Source organism: Hakea prostrata, chromosome 7, assembly GCF_041222555.1.
Source record: "Hakea prostrata isolate BN-2017 chromosome 7, UWA_Hpros_2, whole genome shotgun sequence".
In the NCBI taxonomy this organism is placed as follows: domain Eukaryota; kingdom Viridiplantae; phylum Streptophyta; class Magnoliopsida; order Proteales; family Proteaceae; genus Hakea; species Hakea prostrata.
Window position 1 is genome coordinate 262,191 of NC_142606.1, and position 18,916 is coordinate 281,106.

The 18,916-nt window shown below is 38.1% G+C and overlaps 1 protein-coding gene across 3 annotated transcripts; it reads left to right on the top strand.

Moving 5' to 3' along the window:
* The first annotated feature begins 572 nt into the window (after positions 1–572).
* Positions 573–18,849, top strand: MAA3 (P-loop containing nucleoside triphosphate hydrolases superfamily protein). Of its 3 annotated transcripts, none has more exons than XM_089161485.1 (21): positions 574–785; positions 888–920; positions 1,011–1,152; positions 1,253–1,392; positions 3,703–3,900; positions 5,774–5,965; positions 6,159–6,194; positions 7,277–7,362; positions 7,622–7,672; positions 8,941–9,052; positions 9,135–9,240; positions 11,588–11,685; positions 11,768–11,881; positions 11,965–12,057; positions 13,518–13,571; positions 15,849–15,907; positions 16,000–16,084; positions 16,204–16,434; positions 17,381–17,503; positions 17,606–17,695; positions 17,772–18,849. In XM_089161485.1, exons 1-21 carry the CDS (start codon positions 684–686, stop codon positions 17,979–17,981), a joined length of 2,355 nt encoding a protein of 784 aa, XP_089017611.1. In that variant the 5' UTR covers positions 574–683; the 3' UTR covers positions 17,982–18,849. The 3 variants fall into 3 exon arrangements, with proteins under 3 accessions (XP_089017610.1, XP_089017611.1, XP_089017609.1); XM_089161483.1 differs by having other exon boundaries at positions 16,204–16,572; positions 17,772–18,848; XM_089161484.1 differs by lacking the exon at positions 888–920 and having other exon boundaries at positions 573–785; positions 16,204–16,572.
* The last annotated feature ends 67 nt before the right edge of the window (positions 18,850–18,916 follow it).

The window sequence follows — 18,916 nt, forward strand, 5'->3', positions numbered from 1 at the left end:
TGAAGGTGAGGCCATGGCATTAAGAGAAGGACTTCTTCAATGTCTAGGTGAAGGAAGGCTTTTGGTGGGTGAGAGCGGAGGTGGATTGCTAACCCTTAGCCAACTTCGTCAATGGTATAGCAAAGGTTCCTATATCCATTCACAATGTGGTTAAGGACATCAATTTATTGGCTTTTAAATTCTTAGATTGTGTGTTTGTTTTTTCTCCAAGGGAGACTACCAGCTGTTCTTGACTCCTGGCTATGATGACTGTCTCTGTGCCGAAGCAGAGTTCATGGCCAAGGTCCACTTCTTGGTTATCCAAGCTTTGTAACTCGGATGTTTGTGATTCTTTGGTTGAATGAATTTGAATTACAAAAAAAAATAAAAAAATGAGGGTTTGGGATCGGTACATTGAAAGCCTTATTCGGTAAATTTATAAAAAAACAATTATTAAATGTAAAAATAAATATATTTTTTAAAGTACACTCCAAAGTGATTTTCAACCGTTTAATAATCACGTGGCACGATCAATACCCTTGGCAGCAGCCAACGCCCAGCGGCCGGCAGAGGCTGCTGCAAATTAAAATCCCTAAAGTACCCACTTCAACCTAAAGGCTAAAACCCTTACTTTCATAAAATCCATTCCCCGCGCTTTGCTTGAGCTCTCGTTAACTACTTCGGCTCTTCTCTGTGATCTGAGAATGGGTTCGGAGAAGAATAGAGCTCAGTTTGAGCCCCATCTCAATCGTTTTCGCAAAGTAGTTCTTAGTTGGGATTACTTGCGTCTCCTCTCAGAATCTCAGGTAATGTTCTTCTCTTTCTCAAACTTATCGGTCCTGTATACTTCGTTTTTCTTCTAGTTTTTCTTGTAATCCTTACTTGTTTATTTAATTCTTATTGATCAGAAAAATCTTAATGGAGAGGCTCGTGTGAAGAAAGTAAAAGATACTTGGAAGGCATTAACTATTATATTGAGATATTAGTTGTTGTCGTAACCCTGATTTGCTTATTTTATTCTTATTGCTCAGAGAAAGCTTGATGGAGAAGCACCGGGTTTGAAAGAAGTAAAGTATACTTATGAAGACGTTAACGATTATATTGGGACATTCGAATCGCTTCTATTCGAAGAAGTGAAAGCCCAGATTATTCAGCAGAAAGAGGAAGAAGAGGGTATTTTATTTTTGTGGCCTTTATTTGTGCTTGATTAATAACTTCGAAGCGAAACCAGATAGAAGCTTAGTTAGTGTTTGTTTTCCCTTTCTCTACACAGTGACAGAAGGGCACAAGGGTATCATTTCTAAGTGCAGTGAGGCTGATGGGTTTCATAAACCGGTGCTAGTATATGGTGCTAGCGAAGATCCAAAGCTGTCGGATAATGATCTTGTACTGCTGTCGAAAGAGGAGATAATGGTTCGATTCTGTTCCCTTGTACCTGATCTTATTGCTTCGACTTTTCAATTGGCTTCATTTTAGAGAAAATTTATTAGCTTGTCTATGAAATGTGTCACTTCTATTTGAAGTTCTTGTTCCCTTATGAGAATAGGGGAGTGATCACAGACATGTAGTTCCATAGAAGTGCAATATGTTACAATTGAGAACTGGTGAAAACAAGTAACACCAATTGGTGATGTTTCTATAATGGTTTGTAGTTGTTTACTAAAATTCCTGGTGAATCAGTTCCAAGTTTCCATATTTAATTAGCCTGACAAAAATTGTTTCCCATTTATAAATTTTTGTTCATATCGGCTCTCAAGGACGTGGACTCTTTCAATCAGGTTGGAAGAAGTTAGTGATGAAGATGAATCGTGTAAATGGGCTTATTTTCTTAGAAAGAAGCTTTGGGTTGGTTTATGCATCTATATATTGGGTCTTTGATCCCATATGTTCTCATTGTAATGGCCTTGAATCTTGGTAGAGGCTATGCATATGGGATTAGTCAGACAATCTATTTCAGTATTTTAGTTTGGCAGGATTAGGTTAGATATTGTTCTATTTTATTTTTAATCCGTAAGGGAGTTAATGCAGAACAGAATTGGAGGTTCACTCAGTCCCGAAACAGAATTCGGAATAAAGGGAATGGTCAAGCTTGACAGGGTTAGGGCTGGCTGGAATGGTTGGTAGGTTAAGGAAGAGGGCTAGGGTTAGGTTTAAGGTGACGGAAAATATCTAAGACAGTAGGGGGCTCAAAGGTTTAACCAAATTCACATCTGTACCAAATATTACCCCATGCTGATTTCGTAATAGGTTAAGGAGTTAGGATTTGAAACATTTTGGGGAAACTGTTGAGCAGTCAATCTGCTGGGTAGATAAAAATCGGGGGGGGGGGGAGTTTTGCCCAAAAGATGGGATAGAAGTGATGGCTGGATTGGTCAGAAGAAGGGATTAAAGGAATTACAAGAACATAAAATGCATAGAAACCAGGGCAGCAGCAGGATATCAAGGTTGATGAGAATGGATCTTCTTGAGGCTTGACATCTTGAAGAAGATGAAGAACAGCTACAAAACTGACCTCCTGGGCTTCCCACTCACCAGCTCCTAAATACTAGTTACACCAAGGGAAACACTTCAGCAGAAGCAAAACAAGCTTAGGAGCCTTTTGGGTTGTTTTGTATTATTATAATAAAGAGAGAATCGCAGAAGTCAAATCTAGATAGTCCCATAACTGGAATCTTCCAATCTTGTCCCTTTCCAGGGTTACAGAACACAATCAGTTTCTAAACTGATGTGCGCTTCTAATCCTTGTTTAGCTGCTAATTATAAAATTAGAATCTAACTACATTGAAAGTAGACATTCTCAAGGAAACAAATCAATTGTTTCACAGGACTTGACCTTTACTTAAACTAGACCAACTGAGCCAATTGGTTCATTGGTCCATAACGTGATACAAAAAATTGAGCGCTTGAGCACTGAACATGAATTTCCGCTGGTGAAAAGCTTTTGTCATTGGTGCCCTCCTACCTGCATGAAGAATCCATTGTCTTTGATCAAGGTTGGTTGGTGTTTGATCCTCCAACTACCTTGCAGTGAGAAGCTTAGCTTCCTCTGTCAAACAAGTAGGTCCTCCTATTTACTGTAAATCATATTCTGAGCTGGATTTTACATTCAAGTGTCTCTTCCCACATGAACTACAGTGGAGGAAATCTGGCCATAAGTTGCTCTTTATCCTCTAGGAACATTCGATAATCAGACCTGCTTATCTGGAGATAATTAGATCTTCCATGCTCTATTTTCTAGTTTGATACTGTATACTACGAGAAGCCATATATGATTCGTCTGCATTGCAATTCTTGTGTGCTTTTTATAGCTGCATTGCCATTTTGTTTTGCCTGTATTTTATGATATATTCCTTTTAATTTCTTCTCCTTGAATTGTTTGTAAGGGTCTAGTGGGATCTTCATAATATTTAACATTTATGGCTGGTGTTTGTTGAGCATGATGCTCATTTCTCTGGTTGTATTACTTTGAAATCCCTTCCAATTTTAGAAGGAAATATTTTATCCAAATATGATAAAAGAATTAATCAGGAGTATTAGCTGCCCTGTGCTGCTGCACTTGGAAACCGTTTATATAACTGGTTGTAAATGTATCGACTTTCCTTTCATGTTTGTTTCATTACATCAATGTAGCAGTCACATTTAACTTAATGCCCCATTTGATGTTTGATTAAGTTTTTTAATTTTGTACTAGAGCTCTAAAATTTCAAAGTGACCTTTTTGTAGGTTCAAGAGGGGGCGACTCTCCCTACTACGTATGCTTTTGCACTAGTCGAAAATCATGTAGCTACAGAATTTTCTCTTCGCATGTTTCTTGCTGGAGAGATTGAGGCGTCCAATATAGATGAAATCAAACCTAGTGTGAGGTTGTCTAGTATGCGTACTGTTGTTAACCAACCACCGAAGCGCGTGTCGGTGATCAAGGTAGTTTATGTTCTGGAAATAATTATGTTTTGCTAGAGTAATAAATATTCCCTTTTCTAGCATTGGTTTTATCATGGTAACTTTTATCTGCACTGAACTCTCTTCTCTATATTTGTACATTGAAAGAATAATAAAACCACACTATATATTTGAGTGACCACAAATTCTGTATTTGAAGTAATGAAAAAGTAGGAAATATGTGCCAAAATGAGAAGTAGAGGATGTTTTTCCTGTTGTCACTGGTTGATTTCATGTTTTTATATGCGTCCACTCCAACCGAGGATTTTGACTGTATCTTCTCTTTTGTAATGATAATGCAGCCTATCACTGCTGCACAATTGGTGTAAATGACTAGGACTCATTTGCAGTCCACCTTTTCCATTTTTAAACAAGTAATTTTGCTTTTATTTTTCGCATCTATGTAAACACCATGAAAGGTTAAAGGGATACCTGTTGCACAAGGCTCCCACTGCAGGGTCTAGGGAATTATGATCCCGCAGCCATGGCCTTTCTTGAGCAGAGAAGCTGTAACCACAGGTGAGCCTAACATCATCAAGATTTTGCCCCCTCTTAGCAGAGAAGCTGTCTCCTGGCTTCAACTTAAAAACATCAAGATTACAACAACAACATTAACCTTATCCTCACCATAAGTGGTTGACTAAGATAGTTAAAAAACAAGAGATTTAAAAGGAGTCTACTAAATGGAGACTAGCTAATTGACTCTTTTTATCCTGTTATTTTCATTCATTTGTTTATTTATTCCCATTTTGCTTTGGTTAGTTTTTATAGTTGTGTTTGACTTGTGGCTTGTACACACTACATAGTTCACCTCCTTACCATGGAAAGTCAAGAATCCCTCACTTGTTGTTGTACTTGACTTTTTCATTGCCCTTATAGTTCTTATTTTCCCAGTTTCCTTGACAAAGTTTCACCTTTGCAGAATTTCCATTTTCCAAACATTCTACTGTTATATATATATATAGAAATTACCATGTGAAAAGTCTGCAAGGAATTTTCCACTGGCTGATGAATAAACAAAGATTTTCCAGCAAAAATAGAAGATCCAAGTGTTGTTTCAAAAGACATACCAGAGGTCCAGATCAAGATCCTAAACGAGAATTGTGCTTCTGACTGGACACCTCATGGTTCACTATTTAATTTCAGCTTTCTCATAATTGGCCAATTAAATAGGGAAAGCCAGAAATGGGCCCCTCTCTGGTTCACTGTGTTTCAGCTTTTAAACTATGGATTTGAGGACCACAGGAACCAGAAATTTGTTTGGCATTCTGATAGAAGTTTTATCCAAAGAGCATTATATGAATTCTAGGAGCAAAATAATGGAGAGCATCTGTTGTAATGACAGATAAGATTCAAGGATCAGTATAGAAACCTCCAGAGATCAACAATCCAACCTGATGTCATTCAAACTTCTCTATGTTTTGCGAGCAAGGAGATTTGGGGATAGTTCATAGATGGAACTTCTTGTTTTGTGTGGGAATGTTGAGGATAGGGAAATAATTTCTTTATTTGGGTTTGCTTTTGGTTAGTTTGGCAATGGTTCCTGGCTGAGTTGAACTTCTTCTTCTTCTTCTTTCTTTCTCTCTTTATTTATTTATTTATTAATTTGGTGAATGGGATGCCATTATATATAGGATTCAGTTCCATGGTATCATGTCCTGTTTCGTGTTATTCCATTCCTTCACCTTGATTATTAGTCAAGACAAATTTTGTATCCTGTCCAAGCAAGTAGCAGCTTCTTTTTCTCTGTAAAATATGTGATGGTGAATTGCTTTATGCCCGTGCCTTTCAACTCATTATGTCTACAATGTGCTACTGTAATGTTGATACCCTACAACTAATGCAATATGTGCAGATTTGTAGTTTATCGACTATTCTTCGTGAATATGTAGCTATATGGTCAATTGGCTCTCTGCCTTTCAAGGATCTGATATTGTCGGCTGTGGAAAGGGATGCTAAGTCAGAGGATCGGGCCTGGAAAGTTCCACGCCCTTTAATGGAATTTCTTGAAACTAACCACAACACGTCGCAGATGGAGGCCATAAATGTAAGTTTATAACTATTCATGTATATTCTTAAATGCAAAAAAGTTAATATGCAATTAGATAGTACACTTGTATACTTTTATCTCATTCTTGGATATTGAAAAATTCCCATTGCTTTTTTCACTCCAATCCCTTTCTCTTTTTCTTTACCGAGTATTTCATCAAATCCTTTGTAAGAGAGTCATTCTTTTGCAGGCAGGTCTTTCACGCAAAACCTTTGTCTTGATACAGGTTTGGCATTCACTTCTTTCAAAGAACCTATTTGGAAATGCATAAGATTCATCTTATTCCTGTGGCACCATCTTGCTCTTATTATATTATTCTTTTTGGCTGGGGTATTGTTCTTATTATACTGAAAATAAAGGAATTCATCTTTCTCTTGTCTTTACATGAGTGATTTCCACCACCTGAATTGCTGATGAATTAAAAAATGCAATGTTCTGCTATAGCTGTTGGGGTTCCTGATTTTGGTATCACAGTATAATTCTCTGTGCTTTTATCATGGCCTTTCAATTACTGTTAATGGGATCCAACATCATCACCTAATTCAATTTAGAAGCATTTGATAATCTCTGGTAGAGAGAAGTTTTTTTCCCTGATTAGGATAATTATTGAAACAATGAAAGCTTGCGTGCTTGATAGAAATCCAACCTAGTGAAGGAATTTAAGTCAATAATTGTTCTTTTGTGAAATGTTATGTATTTATCAATGGAAAGTTTTTCTCCAGATGAGCCATATCTGGAGCTACTTCCTGGTGATCATCCCTTGGATTGTCTGAATGTCAAAGTTTCTGGTCAATCTAAACATGAGCCCCCCATATGGTGGATTATTTCCCCATGTTTTCATCATCAATTGTTGGAAGTTTGATGTGGCATTTCTAATTAGATAAGGATCCATGTGATTATCCATCTGTTGAATTTTCACATGAGACTCAATCATGCTGTCTACCTTGTCTCAAACCTTCTCTCAGCATTAAAAATCTTGTCTGAAATTGAGTTTGTACAACATGATGTGCTTGGCTTAAACTTACCTTTTTGGAGTAAAGGTCTGTAGAATTTGAGCACCAATAAGATGCATGCTGGTAGATAAAAGAGCCTAAGGGCACCCGGGAACAGGAAAAATACAGGCTATTTTAATATGGCTGATAACAACTACAATGATCCCATTCATGGAAAAATTTCCTTGAAAAATAAGGCAGGCAGAAGTCACCTACTAAGATGCTTGGCGGTTTCAACTGTTGTAGTTTCTATGAGTTTGTTCTCTGATTACTTGCATGCGGTCATGTGTTGGACCTGATAAATGTTTCCTTGTAGGGACCCCCAGGAACAGGAAAAACACAAACTATTCTTGGACTGCTTAGTGCCATTCTTCATGCAGCTCCAGCCAGAGTGCAATCCAAGTAATTTTTGCATGCTTTTTCTGTAATCTACTTATAGTTTTTTATGGGTTTAATGTTCTTTTTTTGTTTATTATTGTTTACTGACTGTTGAAAAGGATAACAAAAAATTCCCCCTTGCCCTTTTCAATTTGCTCTTCTTTTTTTTTTTTTGGGGGGGGGGGGGGGGAGAAGGGGTTGGTTGGGGAGATTGTATTTGACTCCATTCATTTCTATAAACTGTTGCCTGATTTATTTATTTATTTTCCCTTTATCTGTTTAGGGGAGTGTCACATAATGTGAAATGTGGACCACAATTCTCCTTCGAGGAAAAGTATGTATTGGTCTCTCTCTCTCTCTCTCTCTCTCTCAATTATGCTTAACTTTGGTTTAACATGATTTGTATATTCCTAGAATAGACTTGATTCTTCTTTCCTAATATGCTGAACTTTTCTAAACAACATATTACGAATTCTGTTAGTCCAGGGAGAAGAGAACAGAAAATGTCTGAACTATGGAAGGAGCTGAGCAATGATCCATCAAGTTATCAATGGCATCGTTGATATGTTCCTCTATAGAAATTAGATTGACTTCAAATAATTTCATAATGTGTCTAAAGGAGAAGGGAAGCATATCCTATCTGCTCTGACAAGAACTTGTCATCCATTGTCCTATTAGTAACTTGTCATATCACCAAGGCAACCAAGCATTTGAGGGCCTTTTGAAGTGCTTACTGCTTAGGTGAATAGGCTGTCACTGGGATATCTGACTTCTATATTCGATAAATTATTGTTGTAAAATTTTTTTGGGTGTAGGGACTCTGCTACCCAGTTGGCATGATATGATTATGGGTCTGGTGTGCGGTGATTTTTTCTTTTTCTAGGGGAAGGGGGGGGGGGGTTTGGGTTGAGCCAACAGATGCCTGCTACACTTTAGCCTGTTCCCATGCCAGTACCTTTTCTATGGATGCTGTCCCAGTATGCTGATATCTGGACCTCATTTGTCAACATATAAATATCCCATTCTGTGCTTGAACCCATTTAGCATATGGGACAAAGCAGATCAAGTGGATGTTTTTGGAAGGGCATACCCAGAGCACGCCTCACCCCTTCTTTTGCAGAGAGGCTGTTTTCAGATGCAAACCCATTTTGAAAGGATACTTTAGATTAAGCAATAACGTAAACATGAATTATAGATTCTTTTGGATGGTATAGAAAAGTCTAAGATTGATACCATATTGTGATTTACTTGTTTATGAATGAGCAATTCTATTTGCAATTTACATCTATTATTCATGGAAATGTATTTAGAATGATCTATTAGAGGTTTGAAAAGTTTGTATTGTTTTAAATCATCTAATATATATGCTCTTGTTCATATATGAACAACTGATTGACTTGAGTACAACGTAAAGTGCCCAATCGTGCCACTGCTTTTCAGTGATTCTTGTTATTGGTTTCTCCTGCAAGTCCTTCAGAATTGTAGAACATTCTGTATAGGCGATTTCACTTTCTTGCATATCAATGTTATGACCCATACAAGTTCTCATTATGAGTAAAGTGGATTTTAATTTGTTGTCATGTGCCTCCTGGTATTTTCTAGGTACAAGCACTGGATACAAGCATCTCCTTGGTTGACTGGCACTAATCCTAGGGATGATATCATGCCAATTGATGGTGATGATGGCTTTTTTCCAACCAGTGGCAATGATTTGGTAAGATTATTAACTAGTTTTCCATTTCAGAAAACTGCTTCAAAGCTTTGCTTTTTTAAATTCACTTTCTTATGTTGTACAGAAACCTGAAATAGTTAAGTGCAATCGCAAGTATCGGGTTCGTGTGCTTGTTTGTGCTCCATCTAACTCCGCACTTGATGAGATTGTGTTGCGCCTTCTAAACACTGGTAGGAGTTTCTCTGTCGAGCATGACATCATTGTCATTTCATATTTATCTTGCTGTATATGTTAAGGCATCACTGGACACCTTGAATCAAAGGTGACCATCTGTCTTGCTTGATGCAAAAAAGTGACTGTTTTGGATGCCTAGTCATTGCCTTGTTGTCTTGAGGCTGCACACTTTATTTTATGTCAATTTTTGGACACTTTTAAGTTTTAAGTTTATTTACGTTTATTGCTTTATTTTTAATGAGTAGCAGACCCTATTTAGTTGGGATAAGGCTGAGTTGTTGCTTTCTTTTTATTAAGAGCTTTTTACATGCACCCACCTGACTTTGCAGCATAGAACAGTGCACCTCTCTGACTTTGCAAACTTACAAAAAACCCCCCAACATTAAGCACCATTAAGGACCGTTTCCAATTAATGATTGGAAATTTAAAAAAATATCCAATACGAACAAAATGCCCCTTTATGTGTAAAAATGGCTCACATGCCCCTCAAACCTATTTTGAAAGTTCAACCTTTCACATGGGGGTGGGTGAAGGGATTCCCCCTTCACCCTTCTCTGGCAACCACCTGCCAGAACCTTCACCTCCAGCCACTATAAACCTCCAGCTGTATGTGCTCTGCCCTCTTCACTCCTTTTTCCTTATTTCCACACAATAATACCCTCCCTCCACCTCCATCACCGGCAACCTCTCACCGTTGTCTTGAGTGCCAGTACCCTTTCACAGCACCAAGCACCTCACCCTGCACAAATTTAGAGATTCACCAGTACCCTTCCCTAGTCATTTTATCTTTTTCAACTTTCAATCTTTCACGGTGGGGTTGGTTAACCCAAGGTGCTTAAACAGGAAGAGGGGAAATTTTAGATACAGAAAAAGACATTCCATTGGTATATATGGTCAGGTCACTTTCTGGAATCCTGCTGTTGTGACCCTGTTAATTAAAAACGATACGGATCTTCCCTCCAAATCCATTTCTGTCCTATACCCAGCCAAAGCCATATACACCCAAAAAAAAAACCCTTTTTTCCTTTCATCAATTCACCATATTTGTGGTAACCATGAACCCTTGCATCCATCCATGTATGTGTCAAAAGAACAGCGGGAAGAAAAACTACTGCAAAAGCCATTGTTTGGTACCTGCTGAGCTCGTGAAGTTGCAGTGTTGAAATCAGTTGGAGAGACGAATGGAGCGATGTGTTTGATAAACTGAACAGTCCCCGGCTTGTTAGTGCCTCAGGGATCAGACTCTGATGGTGAGTAGTCTAAAGAAGCATAGACCTTTTTCTGGTTAACTGCAGGTGGTTGTTTGGAATTGAAGAAGATGGGTGAAGAGGATATCTCTTCACCCATCTCTTACGAGTAAGATTTGACGAAGAAATAGGGTTTAGAATAGGATTTTTTTTAGTATTTCAAATCTATTTATTAGCCGAGGATAAAATGGTAATCTCCACCTAGCCATGAAAAACCAAGGGATGGCATTACCTGCTGGGGTGTCTTTTAGTAAGGTTTGCAAATTCGGGAAGGTGCAAAATAATACACCGCTGAGTTGGGGTTTTTCTTTTTTTCTTTTTTTTTTGGGGGGGGGGGGGGAGGCATGTAGAAAACTCTTCTAATAAATGTACTTTTGTTACGTACTAAGGTTTTTTTATTATATGTTGGTTTCTCATATTAGATCATCACTAAAAAGGGTCAGCACAAGCAAAGTCCAGGGAGGCACTTCTCCTGTGCAGCCTTACCCCAGCAACTTTTTGCTGAGAGGCTGTTTGGATACCTTGACCTCGGGCTACAATTAGTGGTCCACCGACCATTGTGCCAAGGCCCACCCCTTATATTAGGTCATCATTATTATAACTACATCATTTTCCATTTGTATGGCTTCTGTGTTGCATATAAGAAAATTATACAAATCATTGTAATATTACATTTGCTGCATTCTTAGGCTACCTGTAGTCGCCTGTCTACATCTGTGATTGTTTCAATTGTTAATGCACAAAAAGGGTCAAGAGAATATCAAAAGGCCTTTAAGAGATCAGAAATGATGGATTTGTGGACCATCCTCTTGAAGCTAGGATGCTGGTCATCGTCAATTGTGAAGAGAAGCTCCTGGATCAAAGTATTCCATTGCATTCTTTTGTATCACACTACACTAACAGATTATCATGCATTCCATGGCAATTTTTTGAAATTGTCGACCTGAAATTACCTTAATATGTGATTTTATCATTTGTAATCAGTCATTGATTGGCTGCCTTGACTGCAATGGTGGATATTCAGTTTCTTCCTTTATATTTTCAACTGTGGCCATTTTACCTACACAAAATATTTACATTGTGAGCTATTTTTCAGGTATCCGTGATGAAAATGACCATGCTTATTACCCTAAAATAGTGCGAATTGGTCTAAAGCCTCACCATTCTGTTCAGGCAGTCTCCATGGATTATCTGGTCTGTACTTGGCAATTGCAATAACCACAACTTTGCTGCGTTATGGTTGATCCTATTTGATATGAATGTTTTTGATCTATAGGTTAAACGAAAGCTTGCTGGTATGGACCAATCAATGTCTGATACCCGGAAACATGGAGCTATGGGACAGGACCGGGACAGCATCCGTGCTTCAGTTCTCGACGAAGCAGCCATTGTAAGTGATGACCTCACATGCGTATTGATTTTTGAGATCACTTCAATCTTCCTAGTGAGTTTCTGACTTTCTGCGCTTGACAGGTGTTCTCCACCCTTAGTTTCAGTGGTTCACCTCTTTTCACCAAGATGAATCGCATGTTTGATGTTGTTGTAATAGATGAAGCAGCCCAAGCTGTAAGCACTTGTTCATTTTATTACTCCTTGCAAATGGTAGTGAAGATTTCTGCTGCTTGTTAAGTTGATTCTTCAGTTACATTTCTGACCTCGGTGAGTGAATGATTTTGTATTGAAATTTATGCAGCAAAACCATGTTCAACAATTGCCAATTGCTCTTGAGTTTTTGTCTTACCTTCTTTTTCAATATTCAAGTTCCACATTCAACAATTGGATGCTTTTATTTTATCATTTCTCACAGATGGTACGGTACTTCCAAGAGAATTCTGTTAATCTAGTCATATTTAGCCACCCACCTTTTCTATTTGAAGAGGAAACTTGTTAGCCAACTGATGCTGTAGCACGTAACTGTTTTGACCAGCGTGATCGCTTTGGGAAACCCGAGCCCAGACAGAATTGGTCCAACTGGAATTTCGTCTAACAAGGGTTGGAAGGGGGGGGGTGTGATATTGGAAATCTATTGAGATAGAATATACATTCTGACATGAATCTTTTGAATTTCGCCTAATTATACATTGTGGTGAATGTGCAAGGGGGGGTGTGATATTGGAAATCTATTGAGATAGAATATACATTCTGACATGAATCTTTTGAATTTCGCCTAATTATACATTGTGGTGAATGTGCAAATTTGAGTACAGAAAATTGCTGGGGGTTTAACATGAGTGTGTGGATTTGTGTTTCCTCCCCGCCCTCCAACCCCCCCCCCCCCCCCAAAAAAAAAAGAAAAAAGAAAAAAAAGAAAAAGGCACACTCAAAGATACAATTCTTCTCAGTTTTTTTCCTCTCCTCTAACTTCCCTTACACCACCTCTCCATCGGGTGAGCTTCCACAACTGGTGTTCCTCTGGTAGGGACAAATAGGTATATGTGTTAATAGTCTCCACACTGTATGCCTGACCTGTTTGTACATATGATGAAATCACTTGAGGCGGGAAGGGTGTAGGTTAGAGTAATTTAGGGAAACTTATGACTTGATTGGTTTGTGAACCTAATTGAATTCATATTTCCAGTAATTATATAATTTCTAAAATCAATAAATCACTGGAAGCCCAAGATCTCTCTGATCACTTTAACCTAGTGGCTTGAGTGCAGGCTGAGGGGGATAGCGGTGTATGTGATCAATTTTTTTTTAAATGGTGACTCTTAAGTACCAACTTCCAGGCGAGAACTGTCTCATGGCTGGGTCTGTTTTTCAATATATAATATAAATAGCAGCAAGTCATCTGAAAATAAATCATGTATATAGTCTTCACAACCGTTTTTCCTTTATCCATTTTCCACTCTACCTTTTAGCATTCTAAATATTATTCTATGCCAATATATAATTAGCTGGTGGCACCTAGTCTCTGTCGAACAATGTTGAAATGTTGATCTTAGTCTAATTTATCCCAAGTTTGATTGATTCTTTTTCTTTTGTTTTATTGGGGATGGGGTGGGGTTTTGTATTTATGTAAACAGGTGGAACCAGCCACTCTTGTTCCATTAGCTAGTGGATGCAAACAAGTATTCCTGGTATGTTTTTGTGCCTATTTTTCCTGCTCTTGGTCATTGTTTCTAAGGTTGTATCTGTGTGTACAATATTGTTAACCATCTTATGCACTATAGATGATGAAATTATGGGTGCAAAATTTTAGTTTGCAGATATTCACTAGATATTGATTCTTTCTTGTAGATACACTTGGGTATTTGATATGAGCATAAGATTTCTACAATTGCCTACTCGATCTAGCGTTTATTATCATTTTGATACATATTTATAGTTAGGCAACAGATATGGTGCAAGTTGGAGCAGTTAAAGGACCAAGAGGAGTCTAAAGGAAGATTAAAAATGTTGGAGAGTTTAACAGAGCCATGGATACATTTTGGTTTAACAGCTGATATGGCCCTTGAGAAATCCTGAAACAGTTCAACAGTGCTTTAATAGCCAACCCCAATTGGTTGGAAACCAAATGTTAGCAGTTAGTCGGAGTGTGTTCATTTGTTTAGCTGCATTTCTTGCCAGTTTTTCCCCTGTACGTGCATTTCTTTACATGTTCAGCAAGAGAATACATTTTCTTGAGGGATTATAACTGTCTTTTCACTCACATGCACAATAATACAACATTTGATGTGTTCAAGTCAGTTTTCCCTTTTCGATGTTGGTAGTACAGCCATTATTTATGACTACTTGAGTACCCAGCCCTCTGATGCTGGCATTGTGTAGGCCCTTCTGCATTAGTGTCGCTCTCCCAAGTTGTACTGTATGACTGATGATTCTTTTTTAAATTTGTGTAAGCCAATTCATGAAACTCTTGAAACAATCTTAAGAATTTATATTAAATCATTCATGATTATTGTGAAGTATGCATTATCTTGTGAATATATTATTCTCATTCAGTTTGTGTCTCCATGGTTGTCAACTCACCAAGGTGCTCATCTTAGTGGTCCCATGCTGACGAAGTTGTTCCAGCAGCAATAAATAATGAAAATTTTAAAATATGCAGAAATTTCATTTTGAAGATTCATGGAAATTTAAAAAGGGAGTACATGATATGTCAGTAACTTTACTGCCATTCAAGTGGGGGGTGCAATTTACAAAAAAAGAATGTTGAAGTGCTGTAATCACGTGTAAAGTTACTGTTTAGATCTTCTGCATCATTAAGTTGAAGAGCACGGACACTGCTGATGCTCAGATTTGGTTGCTAGCACTCTCTTAGAATCCTTGCTAATGAGCCATTAAACCTTCAGTCCGTAGGTATTGATCCCCATTCCCAAGATTCTTCTTCTAAATTATTGTAATCCCATCCTCCTTTGCAATTATTCATTTTAGAAACATAAAACCTGCCCATGGTCCATATTTACCAGTAGAATCCATCCAAAACAAACTCACAGCCCCCGTATATTATCCCTCACAGTCAATCCCCTTTGCTGCTCGAGAATTTCATTGAAACCTTAACATCCACATAGCCAATTATATTCAAGTTTCAAGTTCAAACAAGCTGCTGGTTTGAAAACATGCAACTGCTTCCTAGAAGTTCGACAAGGAGTTGTTAACAAGTACCTGCCTAGTCAAATCTAACAATTAGACCTGCAAATTCTGATCAATCTTCCTCTAACCCTCAGAGAGAATTGATTCAAATTTCAGACCAACCCACTCAGCCGATTTCCAGGAATTATCCTTTTACGCTTCAGTTCTTCTTGGAATCCTCTTAAAAGTCCAGATCAACAACCTGATTTAGTTCTGACTTCCAACATACTCCACATTAACCTGACATATCCCTCACCATTAACCATCACCCTCAAGTAATTCTACATCCAGTTTTTGCCTACTTGAACTGGCTGGTTCATATAAGATCCTGATTAACTGACCCTTAGTTGGTCCCTTCCAGTCTATCACTACTTCACCTAATGCACTAGGCAGAAGGCACAGCCATTAGTAGGTTTTGAATGCACTTATCATTCTCTAATGTGGTAGTAGTAGTTTTACTGTTTGTCTTTTAGGAAAATATATTTCTGGGGGAAAAAGAAGGCTGCCAGGTGGCATGGCCCTGCTTCAGTGTGACGGGGGCCAACAGGAGCACATGCATCCAACAGAAGTGGGCCCACGGGGGTGGGATGGTCATTTCAACCTCCCTGTGTCTGGGCACAGAGGCCATGTGATCTGACTGTTATGCCTGCCTATCGTCTATTGCACCATGATGTATTGAATGAATTTTTAATCTTATTAATTGTTTGTTTGCCATTATAATTCTATTAGAACTGAGAAAATATTTGTTGTTTTGTCCTTATAATGTTGGTGTTCAATTTTAGGTCGGTGATCCAGTTCAATTACCAGCCACCATAATCTCTGAAACAGCTAAGGAATTTGGGTAAAACAACATTTTGTGATCAATGATTCTTTCAATTCTTCAAATTAACTCAGAGGCATTAAATGTTGCTTAAAACTGGTTCTCTCTTGAAGATATGGCATGAGTATGTTCCAGAGACTCCAGAGGGCTGGCTATCCAGTGCAGATGCTGAAAACTCAATACCGCATGCATCCTGAGGTTCTATCAGAACTTTCAAAGCAATTGTTTGGAAAGACCAATCACAGTTTTATGTTTATTAATCGTCAGGGATGAATTATTTTTCTTACTTGGTTTTTCATGCCCTTTTGTTTGAACAGATAAGAAGCTTTCCTTCAAGAGAATTCTATAATGATGCATTGGAAGATGGACCTGATGTCAAAGACCAGACTGAACGTGCATGGCATAAGTATCGCTGCTTTGCACCATTTTGTTTTTTTGATATAGAAGATGGAATTGAAACCAAACCCAGTGGGAGTGGCTCATGGGTTAATGTTGATGAGGTTGACTTTGTGCTGCTCATGTATCAAAAGTTGGTAACAAAATACCAGGTGCTCAAATCAAGTTCACGTGTAGCAATTATAACCCCTTATAGCCAACAAATGAAGCTCTTTCGCAAGCGGTTTTGTGATGTTTGGGGGACTGAGTATGATAAATGTGTGGATATAAACACTGTTGATGGGTTCCAGGCAATCTCTCTCTCTCTCTCTCTCTCTCTCTCTCTCTCTCTCTCATTAAAGGAAAAGGAGAAGGGTACAAAACCCTCCTGAAGTTGCCTTCCTACCTGAACAGACTTAAGTAACTTAACTGAATAACCACCCCACCTCAGGGGCCAATGCCCATAGGATGTTGATTCCTCCTGTCTCCTCAACAACTGCAGAGGCTTCCCTGTTCCTTTGTTTCATTAGTTAGGCTTGTTTAATCTCTCAGTTTTCAAAATGTATTACAGCTTGAGAATCATTCCAGGGAAAATGCACCTGAAGAATCTCACCAAAACAAGAATTACTTCTTGGTTTCCCCCAAAAAACTCAACCTTTTGTAACTGTCTCCCATCACTTCTTCATCATGGTTAGAAGTAGACTGTAGAGTCTTTTATAGCTTTCCTATTAGCATCTCTCACTGGTTCTCTGTTGTGTAGTCTCCCACAGTTGGCTTCAAAATGTATGTGCCATTGGGAGACTCCATGGAGTTACAAAAACTTCCCCTCTTAGCTTCGCCTGAAGTAAATCCCTTGCACCGTCAAGGGATTGAATACCAGTGAGCGTGCTTAAGAGTTGACCCTTTAGTTAGTCCTAAGGATGGTCCTCCATTCAATTGCCATCAGTGTATCTGGAAAATGCAACCGTATGTCTAATTTTTTAATTTCATGAAAGAAAAAATTATTGAAATAGTTAAGATCACTTTCGCATTACCATGCTATAGCTGTTTCTTTGGTTTGCATTGTTATTCACATTACATGATTTTGACTGGTATATGACCTTTTATTCTCCTTTTCAGGGCAGGGAGAAGGATGTTGCAATCTTTTCATGTGTTAGGTCAAGCGAAACTAAAGGCATTGGGTTCTTGGCTGACTTCCGACGAATGAATGTTGGCATTACTAGGGCAAGATCTTCCATTTTGGTAGGACATACTTTTAGGTCAAGTTGTTTTACATGAGCACCTGTAATCCCGTTTAGTTTAAATTTTAATGGCTTTTGTAATGAGAAATTGGTGTGGCTCAAGGTGGTTGGTTCTGCATCAACATTAAAGCGAGGAGATGAACATTGGCGCAACCTCATAGAGAAAGCTGAAAAGCTAAACTCTCTCTTTAAGGTGAAAGCCTCTTCTTTCATAACTGCTGTAGTTTTTGTTTCCAATAAAATCTGTTGACAAAGACTTCTTGGTGTAGGTCTCAAAGCCATATGCTTCATTTTTCAGTGACAGCAGCTTGGAAAGTATGGAAGAGAAGCCCAATTCTATGGTTGAGTCAATGGAAAACCAGCTGGATGAGATGGAAAGTAATCCAATTATGTATGGTAATCCTTTGGCTGAAGGTGAGCAAGTGAATATGGAGGATGAAGACTATGGAGATGGGGATGGTGGATTTGATGAGGACTAATTCCATACGAAATGATGTTGTTTCTGTCTTTGTGTTTTGTGTGGTTGGCCAAGTACTTCACAAATGGATGAGACGACAGTTGGTAAGAGATTTGTGGTACGTGTTATGGCAAATGGAGTAAGTACTAAAGAGAAAAAACTACATCAGCTATCAGCAAGCTTTGCTGCCTTTATGTAACTTCATTTAATGCACCAACAGGAAAGCACATACAGGTAAGGTGGTCAAACTGTGGCTTAAGAAACTCTAATTTATTTCATGTCGGCAATGGTAGGGGCCCCAGTTTTGTATTTTTTCAGAAAATTTCCCGACTTCATCGAGGATAATACTTCTGAGAAAGGATTTGAGCTATGAACATTTGGATGAATGCATATCAGAAGATTATCTGACTTCAGGATTTGATATTCTTCATTGGTGGCCCTTACCAAGTGGAGGGAATCATGTAGTTTTAAAGCTTCTTTTATCAGATCAGTTGGATTGTAAAATATGTTTATATACCAAGTAGGATCCATTTGATTCATCCAAATAAGTGCTTTGTTATGTTCCCCTACTAGGCAGCTCATTAGAAGTTGCGTGTTTGTTACACTTTTTAATGGATTATTCTTTCTGAAGGATTTTGCTACTATGGGGTTGAAGGATAATTTTTCTGTTTTTTGTTTCTTGTATTTATTTATATTTTTGGAACAGAAGCAGCCAAAAATGTGTATGAGTAATCCAGTCTGGGTTCTTCTTGCCATGTCTTTTTCTTTTTTTCATTTTTGAAACGAACCAGTATTTTAGCAGTTTTGATTCTTTTGAAGTCATTTGGAGAACATCAATTTGTCAGAAAAAGAAAAATGCTTCGTTTGAAAAGGCAGATGGGTATTTGTCTTTTTAGCATCAAAACATAATCTCCCATTTTCAGTTTATTTGTTCCTATTGTTACAGAAGTATTTTTC